This window comes from Rhagoletis pomonella, unplaced genomic scaffold (genome assembly GCF_013731165.1).
Source record: "Rhagoletis pomonella isolate Grant_MI unplaced genomic scaffold, Rhpom_1.0 Rhpom_scaffold_00007, whole genome shotgun sequence".
In the NCBI taxonomy this organism is placed as follows: domain Eukaryota; kingdom Metazoa; phylum Arthropoda; class Insecta; order Diptera; family Tephritidae; genus Rhagoletis; species Rhagoletis pomonella.
The window spans coordinates 20,394,886-20,408,406 of NW_023458561.1; the positions used below are offsets into that span (position 1 = coordinate 20,394,886).

At 38.1% G+C, this 13,521-nt stretch overlaps 2 protein-coding genes across 2 annotated transcripts in view; both read left to right on the top strand.

The window, feature by feature from the left end:
* Window positions 1–1,311, top strand: part of LOC118742426 (2-amino-3-ketobutyrate coenzyme A ligase, mitochondrial) — a 20,054-nt gene extending 18,743 nt beyond the window's left edge. The window contains exons 3-5 of the mRNA XM_036474492.1: window positions 34–343; window positions 401–952; window positions 1,022–1,311. Of these exons, the coding sequence (XP_036330385.1) occupies window positions 34–343; window positions 401–952; window positions 1,022–1,182 (1,023 nt within the window). The 3' untranslated portion in view covers window positions 1,183–1,311. The remainder of the gene's footprint in view (window positions 1–33; window positions 344–400; window positions 953–1,021) is intronic.
* A 2,747-nt stretch (window positions 1,312–4,058) lies between these two features.
* On the top strand, window positions 4,059–5,750 carry LOC118742427 (serine protease inhibitor 42Dd-like). The gene is made up of 4 exons (XM_036474493.1): window positions 4,059–4,361; window positions 4,429–5,312; window positions 5,390–5,534; window positions 5,622–5,750. The coding sequence occupies exons 1-4, from the start codon at window positions 4,346–4,348 to the stop codon at window positions 5,744–5,746; spliced, it is 1,170 nt and encodes a 389-aa protein (XP_036330386.1). The 5' UTR covers window positions 4,059–4,345; the 3' UTR covers window positions 5,747–5,750.
* The last annotated feature ends 7,771 nt before the right edge of the window (window positions 5,751–13,521 follow it).

Sequence of the window (13,521 nt, forward strand, 5' to 3'; positions counted from 1 at the left end):
TATGTATATGATCTCGATAAATATACTTCCCAGAACAATCCCGAAGTGGTGAACTACAGCAAAGATCTGCTTGATAAATATGGCGCCGGATTGAGTTCGGTACGCTTCATTTGCGGCACACAGTCGATACACAAAGAACTGGAGAAGAAAATCGCACAGTTTCATGGACGGGAGGATGCGATCTTGTATGCATCTTGCTTCGATGCAAATGCTGGCATCTTTGAAGCAATACTCACACCAGATGATGCTGTTTTCTCCGATGAGCTGAATCACGCCTCCATTATCGACGGCATACGTTTGTGCAAGGCGCAGAAGCAACGCTATAAGCATCGCGACATGGATGGTAAGAAGATGATTCGTGAATTGTTGGTTTACACTATTTTATCTCCATTAATTACAGACCTCGAAAAACAACTGCAATCATCATCGGCTCGCCTCAAACTCATTGTCACCGATGGTGTTTTCTCAATGGACGGCAATATTGCGCCACTGCCGAAAATCATCGATCTCGCCGGCAAATATGATGCGCTGGTCTTTATAGACGAATGTCATGCGACTGGTTTCTTTGGCGCCACTGGACGCGGCACTGAGGAGTACTACAATCTGTTAGGACGCGTCGATATTATCAATTCGACATTGGGTAAAGCGCTTGGTGGTGCCGCTGGTGGTTACACCACAGGCCCCAAAGAGCTAATTAAACTGCTGCGTCAGAAATCGCGACCCTATCTCTTCTCGAACTCCCTGCCGCCGCCAGTGGTGGCCACGGGCATCAAAGTTTTGGAAATGCTAATGGACTCTGATCAGTTGTCACAACGTGTTCAAAGCAACACTAAGCGTTTTCGCGATGCAATGAATAAGGCCGGATTCATCATCGCTGGGGAAAATCATCCCATTTGCCCTGTGATGTTAGGCGATGCACGACTCGCCTCAATTTTTGCCGATCAAATGTTGTGTGAGTACAATTGAAATAAGAAAATAAATTAGAGATTAATAAAATAACTTCTAACTCATTGCTCCACAGCGCGCGGCATTTATGTCATTGGATTCAGTTATCCGGTCGTACCTAAGGGCAAGGCGCGTATTCGGGTGCAAATATCCGCAGCGCACACAACGGATGACATTGACCATGCAGTAGCAGCCTTCATTGATGTTGGGAAATCACTCAAGGTTATCAAGGATTAAATGAAACTCTCAAGTGAAGCATAAACTTAAATTCCTTGGATGGCATTTTAAATAATGTGCATTTATTGTGTCTGTGAAAATTCATTAATATCTTAAGTAACAATTTAGAAATAAAATAGTAAACGAAAACGAAGTAAAATTTCCTAAAAAATATTAAAAGAAAAATGTATACACTGAAACACCAATATTTAATAATTTTTATTAACAATCAGAATTTTGATCTGAAGGTGAGCACGTATTAAAAATTTCGGGACTTAAAGGCGTTGCTATTTTCGTTTTTCGGCATAATTTAGTTTTTTAAACGTTCTTTAATTTTCATTATTTGAAAGAACTCGATAAAATATAAGTTTTTCACATGACGCAAACTTTTAATATACACCGCTAAAAAAGTCGAACAGAAACATCGGAAAATTCTTTATTTTAATTTTCCATAATTACTGGGAAATTCTAAATTTTTGTGTGTATATCTAGCCCTTAACTACTGTGCTTAAAAAAAGTCGCATAACCACTCATGTTGCGGAAGAAGAGGGCGGTATCAGCTAGACAGAGCACTAACCGAAACCCTTGCCTAAAATCAGGGGTAGAAGTGATGCAAGGGTCAGTCGGGGCAGAACTGCCCTCGAAGCATCGAAGCCTTCCAACAACGTCAGGACCGTAAAAATCCCTCCGCTCATTGCCGTAATGGGGAGCGCGGGTTCGGTTGGGCAAATGACTCCTAAAGAAATTAAACACTACAAGAGCCATCTGATCCCGGCCGACATTGCCTCCGCCACTGCAGTCAATGCTCGTGGGTATGAGGAGAGGGATGGAATCATTGTGGCGAAATGACTTTCCCAATCTAACCGTGGTTGGCTCAAGGCTGTGGTGCAAAGAATACCGCGCACTGTAAACAGTGAAGTCTGGCCATCTCAGGAAAGCGCTCTCCTGGATTACAATCTCCGATCCGGGGGTTGACACCAAGAACTTGTGTGTGGTAGCAACTGGGAAGACAGAGGAGGTGCTACTCTGGTTGTGAAGATGGACTCTATGGATACCCTCAGATAAAGGTACGGAAACAGCCACATAAAGCCATTCAGGGAGCCTGGATGTTCAAACAACAACCCTGTGGACTGAGTGGGTTACGTGATGCCATCATGCTATACGACGAAAACTCGGTCTAATCGAGAGGACACCTTATAGTGTCTTATAGTGTCAGATTGGCTTCTTCTGTCGAGTAAGTATCTTGAAAGTGGCACTAAGCCAACATTTGTTACGCCCAGAAGATAGGAAGTGATTGATCATACTCTATCTCACTCTACGTTAAGTTGGTTAGTCCTAAACTGGAGAGTCCTGGGACCGCAGGTACATCGGGTTTCAACTTCGCGACGACGCTATTTCCTCTGCACCAATGCAAAACATGAAATAAATGGACTGGCCGTATTTAAAGGAGGATCATGGGAACCATACCACGTTTCCACCTAGAAGACGATCCACTCAAGCCATTCATGAAGCGGTGGTTAATTTAACCGCTGCCCTTCGTGCCAGTTTGGATAAGGCTTGTCTGTCTCGTCCACCTATTAGCCGTACGCTTGTTCCCTGGTGGACCAAGGAGTTTCCCAAGTTGAGGGGTTAGTCGAGTAAACTTCTAACCCGGGCCCTCAAAACCAGTTTTGAGATAGACTGGGAACGCTATCGCTGCACGCAAAGAGAGTATAAGAGGCTGATTCGCTCTGCGAAGAGGGCCTATTTTAAAGAATACTGCAATGGGATTGAAACCTTGGGTCAAACTGATAAAAGTTCTGAAGAAAGACCTAACCACAAAGCTGGGTTCACTTAAGAGTCATGATGGCGGAGTTGCGTATTGGTTGAGTGGCGCTTGCATCACATCCTCTGTATTTGCATCAACATGCCCATCAGGCGGGGAAATCCTGTGAGACGGATTTATCAAATCTTTTCGTCAGAATTGGCAATGCTAGAATTCGCCAATGCCACCTTCGATAGCATGTGCAATTCTGCTCTACGGCATGGAGTACATTCTGTACTGGTAAATTGGCCTGCCGCAGCGGGTCATAAGAATTCCAGCAGAGGAGGTCAATATGTCACGTACGGAGCTAACAAGCTCGGTCCTCAGTGTGGTGTGCTTATAATACTTTATTTAAAGTAAATATATAAAATATATAAAAATATATCCAAAATGTATACAAAAATATGCAAATATTCAAAATGTGTGAAAGCGTGCAAAACATAATAGGACCAAATTAACTCACTTTCCCCTTTAATGAGTTTCTACCCAGTTCCGGACTGTGTGATTTTAAACAAAGATGTGCACTGTATGATCCAAACTACAGTTATGTGGTTCGATTTCTCTCGGAAAAACGCCGTAAAATTGGTTAGTAATCTAGGTAGATACGTAGTGGGATCTCTTAGAATTTGACTAGATTTTCGGGCACTCGCAGTCCACTGTGCGATGCTTCAAATTTAATAATGTTTAATAGCATAAAATGTGCGTAGGTACTCATTTATAAATTTTTTATGTCGAACAAATGAGAGTTTGCAAGTTGTTTATGCGCAAACCTGCAGAGGTGCTGATATGTACATACATACATATGAACTCTTAAAACATGAATACACTCGAACGATAAAACACAATAATACTCTTCGTTGCTTCATATCGCTCAGTGGGCATAATTTACTATGCCTTTCAAGGTATCATATCCGTTCTTACCTTCGCGAAGTTGAGCGCCCATTGAAGATGGTAGTTGATCGCTAGCCACTGATCGCTGCTTGCCACTTTACGACCACTTTATACGCTCTTACGTGCCTTTACTTCCACACTGTTCTCGGTTATCGTTTCTTTGCTCGTTGGCCAGTTTGATTTGAAGATCTCTTTCCTTTCTGCATTTGCTTTGGTATTGTTTTGGTCGTGGTCATACCAGAAGCTAAAACGGATGGTTTCTTTTGTACTTACAGCCCAACAAATATGCTAATCGGCTTTCTTTTATCACCTTACTTATTACCTCGGCTTGTTTTGTTCGGTTGCTTTCGCCCATCTAGCTAGTTCAGTATAAATTGAAGCTATCCCGGCATTCCCAGTTTTAGTCTTGCAGTGAGTTTTGTTCTGGAGAGTACAAAAGTAGAATATCTTACGGCTTATAGTAGAAGAAAACACCATAGCGCTGTAATCATGAAGTGGTGCACAGGTGTGTATCGTATATTTAGACTGTGCTGTAAATAAAAGTGTAATCGAAACTACAAAATCTTTTTTAGTTGTCCTTTTTGTATTAAACACACTGTTGGCCCGCGATGTTGCTGCCAATGCTATACAGGATCGCAATCTCTTTGCCACTGAACTCTTTCAAACCATCGCCGTCGATAAGCAGCACGAGAATGTGATCATATCGCCGGTCGCTATACAAACTGCGCTTGGTTTGGCCTACTACGGCGCCGATGGCAAGACTGCCACCGAGCTGCAGAAGAGCTTACACGCGCAGTCGCAGAGTCGTAGCACCATTGCCAAGAGCTATTACAAATTGCTGCATTCCTTTGTGAAACCGAAAACCACATTGGAGATAGCCAACAAGATTTACGCCAAGGATGCGCTCGTCATTGAGCCAGAATTCCGTGAAGCCGCACGGAAGTACTTCGACTCCGATGCAGAGCAATTGGACTTTACTGATGAGCCGAAAGCTGTGGAGTTGATCAACAAGTGGCTCGCTGAAAAGACGAACGGCAAGATTGAGCGCGTTTTGGATAGTGTGGAGCCAGATATTAATGTGGCGCTTGTTAATGCCATCTACTTCAAGGCAAAATGGGCGCGTCCGTTCATGGACGATGAGACGTCCGACCGTTTATTCTGGATCAACGACAATGAAACAGTGAAAGTGCCCACCATGTTCGCTGACAACTGGTACAACTATGCCGAATATGAAGAACTGAATGCCAAGGCGATTGAGCTCTTCTTTGAGAATACCGATCTGCGTATGTGGTTCATATTGCCGAACAATCGCAATGGTCTCTACGAATTGGAACAACAGCTGAAAGGAGTGGATTTCGATGCGCTGGAAAAACGTTGGGAATGGAGCAGTGTAACAGTGAATTTGCCTAAATTCAAATTCGAATTCGATACCGATTTGAAGCCGTACTTGCTGAAGGTGTGCATAGAGTCGAAGTTTGGCTAAATGTTTAATATACATATATTTTTTATTACTTTCTCTTTACCAACCAACAGCTTGGCATTAGAACCATGTTCACGGATGAGGCGGACTTCAGCAACATTTTCCACAACTCGCCGATCAGCACGCGTGTGTCTCGTGTTCAACACAAGGCTTTTATTGATGTGAATGAAATCGGTTGCGAAGCCGCAGCTGCCAGCGGTAAGTTGTAGTACAACGAACGCTTGCAAAGAGTTGAGAATTCTAAATTTTTATTTTCTTTGCTTGGCTGCCTCTTTTTTCCTACAGTTGCAGTGGGCGTGCCAATGTCATTGCCATGGGATCCTAAAACCTTCATTGCCGACCATCCGTTCGTGTTCGTCATTCGTGATCCCCATGCTATATACTTTACAGGTCACATTGCCAGATTTTAAATTTGGCCATTTTAAAAAGCATTATTATTCATAAAACTGCTTGAGTAGTTAATAGTCTTTAATAAGATAAATTACATTAAGGAAATTACATTTCATTCAGCATATGTATTTCTATTTATAACAATAATAATAACATACATAATTGCATTTCTAATTGTCTTTTTATTACTTGAAAGAATAAGATTTTTGATTTAAGGTACGTTAGGAACAAATTGTTGCCTGCAGAATTTTAATCAGCCTTATCATGAGTTTCATTTTCCCCAAACCGGCCACTTTTCACTCTTGGTTTCCATAGTTTTACTATGGGCGGATGACAAATTTTCGGGTTAATTTTTTTCAGGCGAAACTCAGGATAAGTCAGAACATTTCGAGCCGTGAACCGGTTTACTTATTGCATTTTCCTTTCTTCAGCAATAAAAGTTAGTTTTCTTTGAACTTGAATGGATTTAAATGTATCGCTGATATTGAAATTGCCGACAAATTTCGAAATGTCCAAAAGAAATACCACGACAAGTTCACAAAAAATCTCAATTGTGATGGGAATGAGACCAATATATATATATATATTTTTAAAATATTTTTCTGCAAATTTTTTAAGCTTAAGCCGTTTGGTCATTTTAGGGGATTTTTTCAAAAAAAAAATCTTTAAGAAACTATTTTTATTCATAAAAAACTCAATTTTTGGAGGTATTTTCAAGTCGGTCCAGCTCACTTAAATCTTAATATTTTTCCGAAATATTTTGGTGGACGTTTTAAAATATAATAGATTTTATAATTCCAATGGAAAAATAGTAGCGATTTTTTTTGTATGGGGAGTGATGCAGTCTAATGTACGTATGTAACACATGCAGTGTTGCCGTATTGGATTTTTTACCGAAATTGGTAATTTTTTTCTTTATTTATCATATTTGGTAATTTTGTAACTTGTTCTTGATAACTTTTTCGATTCAGTCCTACATGTAACACAGGTCAAAAGAAGTTCTGGTTCCACATTAGGAAGTGGGCCGTAAGCGTTTCCTTTTACAGAAACACCAGGTTATCCTGAAAGTTTCGCAAGGCGAACAGTTCTTCGGTGTTTCTAGGTTACTATAATTGTGTGATCTACAACAAAGTGCTTGATAGTGGCTATTGTTATATCTAATAAATGTGGCAACACTGTACTCATGTAAGTAAAATATAGCCACCTAAAAGTATGCACTACGTTGCTTATGCATTTGACAGACATTTCGTTCATTTTCTGACAGTCAGTTACGGCAGCTTATTCATATTATAGTTAGCCCTTTAAGGTTCAAAAATAAACATGTATAATAAAATATTTTTCTTCAAATGTCCTCTCTTTCCCGCTCTGTTAACTTTGGAAGATGTGTTTTAAATTATATGTTCTCATTGGGACTTTATTTCGTTAACTTCAAATTGAGATAAAAAAAAAAGAAATGGAAACCCTCTTTTTCAAATCCTTTGGGACTTTTTCATTATTTGACCAGCTAAATCAAATTCTGTTCCAACTTTCTGAAATTTGTTTCACAGTGTAGTATTTGCTTTTAAGTAAATTGGATGTTGTCTTTTAACCAGGGGCCGTTTTTTTGGGTCCAATTTAACAAGGGTAAAGCTTATATTTCGAAAACCATTGATCCGATTTAGACATAGTTGGAGAGGTAATTGAAGAGCCTTTCATTTGATATATGTATGTTTTTATATATAAAATGTATACATGCTTGGAGAAAACGTAACAAAACGTAATTATGGCAATTTGTTTATAAAAATTTATGTTTTTCGTAAAAAAATACGTAATTAACTATAGGGCCATTCCTGCGAAGACGACACCTCAGGTAAAAATTTTATTATGCAAATTGTGTTTAAATCTGTAAGAATATTTTTGCGTCAAGTTTTCAGGGCATTACTCATATACTAAAAGTGACAATGCAAAGAATAATTATCGAAAAAGAGAGAACCATTCATGAAATTTAAAATGGTGGTAAGTTATTAGAAAAATACTTTATGTTGAGAAGTTATAAGCGTTAAAAAAATGCATATTGGATGTCCCACCCGTCACAACAAAATATGTATTTTTTAACGTAACATACAAATTCTCAAGTTTTCCATTATTCAAATAAGGTCCTATTATTAAAACTATAATAAATATTCACATCAAGCTAGTAGCGTTAATTTTACTGATGAGCGGTCACAAAATGTTGTCCCACCCGTCACAAGCTAAAATTGAGTTTTTTTATTTTAAAATATAATAATGCCATTAAAGCATAAAATCGTACTTAACATTCTACTAACTACATTCGAGAAAGCCGCCATGAACGAAATATTTCGTCACTAGAGACGAAAAAAGGCGCGAGCTCAAAAGTCGTTCGTCGTCGTTTAAAGTACAAAACCTCGTAACTGACATTTGTGCCATTTGTGCGCGAAAATGACAGCTGAAGTTGCAAGTTTTTACCGTATTTTTACTGGATAAATTTGTACTTGTAACAATTTACCAGTAGAGAAACAGCTGATCGCATGTTGCTGGATGCAATTTAAACTATGTAATAAGAAAACTGTCTGTGGATTTTTACTGTTGAAGTTGACAAAATAAACCTATTTAAATATAAAATATGTGTATTGTTTTATTAAGAATTTGCTGCGAATAAAGAACTAATTTATCAGCTTTTCGTGAAACTTGCAAATTATTACTGGATTTGCGTTCGCGTACTTTTCGGATATTCTTTCTATGAGAGCGAATGAGAGAGTTGCTGGCAAGTTACTGGATAATTCGTGAACAACACAACTAATGTCATCTTCGTATAACTTGCGTAAAATCTGCAAGCTATTTATTTGTGCCAATGAAGCTAAATTAACCGCCCTATTCCCACACCACTGACAAAACTCAGCGGCTGACTATTGCCTTGACTACTGCGCCTAATACTATTCCGCAAATTTATTATAAGCTGTCGTATGACAATTGTCAGTTTTATTGTTATGACCTACTGAGTAAGTGACAACGGCGAAACAATGTTTATATTGTGTTTTAGGCGCAGTAATTGTGACAATAGTCATATGATGAATTTTGTCAGTGTTGCGGGAATAGGGCGGTAAATGCAAACATTTTGCGACAATTGGTAGACTGGGAATTGATTCCGAAAGAGGGGGAATATTTGTGTTCAAATACTATCGAAGGTTTGTGGAGGAATGTGAAGCATCCGATGTCCCAATATCATAGAAGTAAAAAAATATTTTAGTTGCTATTTAGCGAAATTTATTTTGTGAAGTTTTGTAAGTTAAATGACTTAAACCCATTTAATTTTTTTTTAAATTAACTATGCGGGGAATTTCTACAACCCCTGAAACCTGAAAACGGTGAATAAAGTGATGATGATGATAATGAATATGAAATTTAAATAAACTGATTAAATATACATAACATTAATACAACAGTTGTTTTATTTCAGATAATTAATTACGTAGTGTTATACGAAAAACATACATTTTTAGAGTAATTTGTTTTTTTTTTTTACTTTTTCTCGAAATATGTATGTATGTATGTATATCTTTAGAAAATGATGTAACTCACATCGTCGCTAAAATACAACATAAAATAATGTTTTGACTCATAGTTAGATGAAATGCATCATAATCAACCAAAAATTTAATTTTGGTTTTTCCATACTACATGCACGAGTTTTTCGCGAATAAACGGCTGTTGGTTTAACGATCTAATCATGTTAAGATCGGTGAACCTCATTAAGTGTGTTTTTTCACTAATTCTTTCTGCTTTACTTGTATGCCAGAATACTTCGAACTTGTTTTGTTTTATTTATTTGTAAAATAAAGTTATCCTTTTTCAGCCGTCGCATTGTAATTTTGGATATTATTTCTGACTAACGGTAGGTGCTATTGTAGAGAAAATATGTAAAATAAAACCGGTTTATACGGTTTTTCTTAGTTTGAAATTACGAAACCGTTTTCTTTCAATGTACAATTGTTCGAGATACTCGACACCCGGGTTTCGAAAAAGGTGCATAATCGAATGTAGGTCAGCTATCGGAGGAAAAAAATTATTTTAGGCAATATCAAAAAAAAATTTGGCAAGCAAGTTTCGTAGTATCCACGTCAACACCCTTGTAATAAGAAGGGCGCTACTGACATCAGACCCCATACATTCAGCAGAAAAATGTTGAAAGTATTTTTCGGTCATGAAGAAAAATATCCTATAAAGAACTAACTGCCATTCGGAGGCACAGCTAAAGCTCGGCTAAGCTTAAGAAATTCATTAAACTGACTGTTAGAATTAATCAAACTTGCATTTGTTTATTTTAAACGACCATATACATACTATGTATGTATTTCAAATAAAATTGCATCTCGATTATCGCTAAATAAGTAAGTAAAGTACAAACTTATTAAATGGTTGAATACAAAAAAGACGTTGGTACTCTTTTGTTTGGACTTCATTTATGTATCTATTAAAGTATTTTATTTTTGCCGCACTGCACTCACCTTGTCCGATTTACTATAAACGCACACTTCTCGAATATTAATAAATCAGTTGACTTTTTTGATGTATGTATGTGGTATGTATACTTCTTTCATTTTTAGAGATCTGAGCTCCAAGAAAAAACCAAACTTACAAAAGTATATCTTGCTTAAAAAAATAGGAATACTTTTTCTACCAATTTTATTACTTGACCCAGAAATTATGCGATTTTTGCCTTAACGGCCGGCTCGAGTATGAAATTATTATCAACGGTCCGCATGTTGATTGTTTAAATGAGCAAATAAAAATCAATAAAATATTTTACACGTTCCACACCTGTCACAGTGGCACGTACGCGGCGTTGGGGTTTCAAATTAAAAGTTAAAATAAAAACAAATTAAAACAGCAAATGGAAGAAGAAGCATGTAACAAGTTAAATAAGTTTATTTCTACCTGTGGCTGAGTGTATTTAGTGGCGCTTGCGCTCTGTAGCAGCATACGTTTCGTGTGTTTTAAATAAAATACTTACCACTCATAAAAACTGGTATGAGATAAACTCAAAACTGTGTATGTATGTATAAATACAACCGAGCTTACCAGAAATTAAAACCAGTATTTCTGAGATACTTCTTAATAGCTTAGTAGCTCTCAGTAGTTTGAGTAAAAAAGTATATATGCTTTAAGGGTTGCCATAATTTTCATTCCATTTCCCGTTCTCTTTTTTAAGGCCAGTATGCAGTATGTCTATTCTGCAATACTCTTCATTTACTGTCTGTCCATCCGGATTTAATTAATGATTCACAAAACAGCAAATATCGAAGAAAACGATCAACCCAAACTTAAATTTCGTGCTGCTTTGCCCGGGTTTTCGGTTTCGTTTTATATTTTATTCATATATATACTTACTTATATTCAATAGTAACAATCTGTTCCTTGAAAGTTGGATTTTAACACGGATGTTCAAGCATATTGAAAACGACCTGTTGACGGCGCGGTTTTCGAAGTCAATTCAAGTCTTGTAATCCCAATGTCGTCTGATTTAATAAGCTGTACTGATTGTTCGACAAATTCCACAGAATTTAGGCATTATTAACAAAGGCCGTACAAACAATATAGAAAAAAACTAGCCGTTAATCGGACAATTCGGTTCCCTGTTATTTTCTGTTTATTTCTGGGACGAATTCCGAAAACCCATGAAACCCTCGCTTAAATCGTCGCTGGAATAATGAAATAGTGTAACATGAAAAGTATAGTTTTGAGAAAAACGAATTGAAAGTTTTTATAAACCATTACAAATCATACAAATACAATTTCGTTTTTCGGGAATAAATTAGTGAGCCAAAGATATATTTAAGAAAACTAAAGATTTTTCTAATAGATTAAAGGATTGTCTATCCAATGGTGCAATTATCGAATAATAGTGTATGTGGCATTTACACTGTTTCTTTATTCGAGCGACGAAATGCCATATTTGGCAATGCTACACGCAATTTAAAAACAGAGCCCCCTTTCGACAAATAGGACCGCTTTTTAAGTCCTTTATGGATGGATGGACAATGAACAAAATAGAAGTACCAACTAGAGAAGGACCTGCATTTACTTTTTAGAAATATTTAGTGGGACAGCTATCAGATGGAACAAAAATTTTTAATAGCATGTGATAAAAACTTTCCAAAAATGAATTAACCCCAACACAGGCTAACAAAAGCTGTAGCCACAATAATCTGGCAGCGTATCCGTCGCTCGACTGACACACCTGTCAGCACTTCGAAACAGACCGACTTATACGAGCAGTGGCACCACATTTCCCGCTCGTTTCGTAACTCCGGATTACAGCGAGCCGAAAAGAAGAACTAGTACGATGAGGAAGGTCATGAAGCTGCAGAGAAAAAAGATGCCGCCTACAGGGCTACGATGCGATCGGGCGCAACGTGGGCTGTGTGGGATCGTCATAGGGAACTGAAAAGCAAAGTGAGACATTTGCCGTAATACGGGCAGAGGACGTAACCGAATTTGCGCTCCCTTACATTAGAGTGGTGCAAAAACAATAAAGTCGGAATTTTAATGCCGCCACCCCCTAGTATTGTTCCATACCGAAAACAAATATACCCATATTTTTTATTTTGAAATCAAAAAATATTTAGGGATTGCTCACAGCGTTCAAAGTTGTCCATGTATTTTATATGGGAAAAATCAACTTTTCGTAGAAATGGTGTAAAATTCTTGAATATCAATATTTTTCGAACGGAAAACTGTGGTTCTCCTCAGGAGACTTCCAATATTAATATCCAATTGTTTGTTTAACCATTTTTTGATATTAAAGATTTTTTATTGGTCCCCCCATTGCATTTTCTAGGAGTTTTGGAGGACCTATAAAATATAGTTACCATGAAAAATGGTTAAAGAAACAATTGGTTATTATTACTGAGAACCTCCTGAAGATTAGCAAAACTTTTTCGATCGAAAAATATTGATTTTCAAGAATTTTACACCATTTCTAAGAAAAGTTGTTTTGCCCCATATAAAATACATGGAAAACTTTGAGCGCTGTGAGCACTCCCTAAATATTTTTTTATTTCAAAATAAAAAAATAGGGGTATATTTGTTTTCGGTATGGAACAATCCTAGGGTGTGGCGGCATTAAAAATCCGACTTTATTTTTTCACATACATTTTTGGACCACTTTACCTTACATGGGAGCTGTAGTATGATGTCAGCGTTTGTTCTTACGAGGGCATCAACCAGCCGGGAAGAGGCACCTTCCCCATTAAGGGTCCGGACATTACAGGTGCATGCCCTCAAATCGTATTCCTTTAAATATTTGCCGTGGTCGTCGTAATAAGGGGGGCTCTCATTCGAGGCATTGTGCGCTTCTTCACTGGAATGAGTTTTTGCGTGGCGCGTCCTAAACCCACCGCACAACCCATTTCTGGGACGGGGGTGGTTTCACAACCAAATACACGTTTATATAGCGAGCCGATTGCTCCAAGACAGACACCCGCTTGCAGCCGCACCTACTGGTGAACAGATGCTGCAGACTTCAGTGAGCCCTTAAACCGAATAATTCGGATTGGCCCCACCGAAGCTCCCTCTCTTTCTGCCGTGATAAATGGCTCCCCGCGGATTTTTTACCGCATATCGCACACGTTGCCCAGAAGGCGCGAACAAGGACGTAAGAGTCGGGATTGAGTATAGCTGTGCAACTGTAACTGCATATACAGCACAACGACTATACCCCATTGCACTCCATCGACTACTCCGCCCCTAAACCCACCTTCGATAGGCTCTTCAAGACGAACATCCGGTCAAGAAA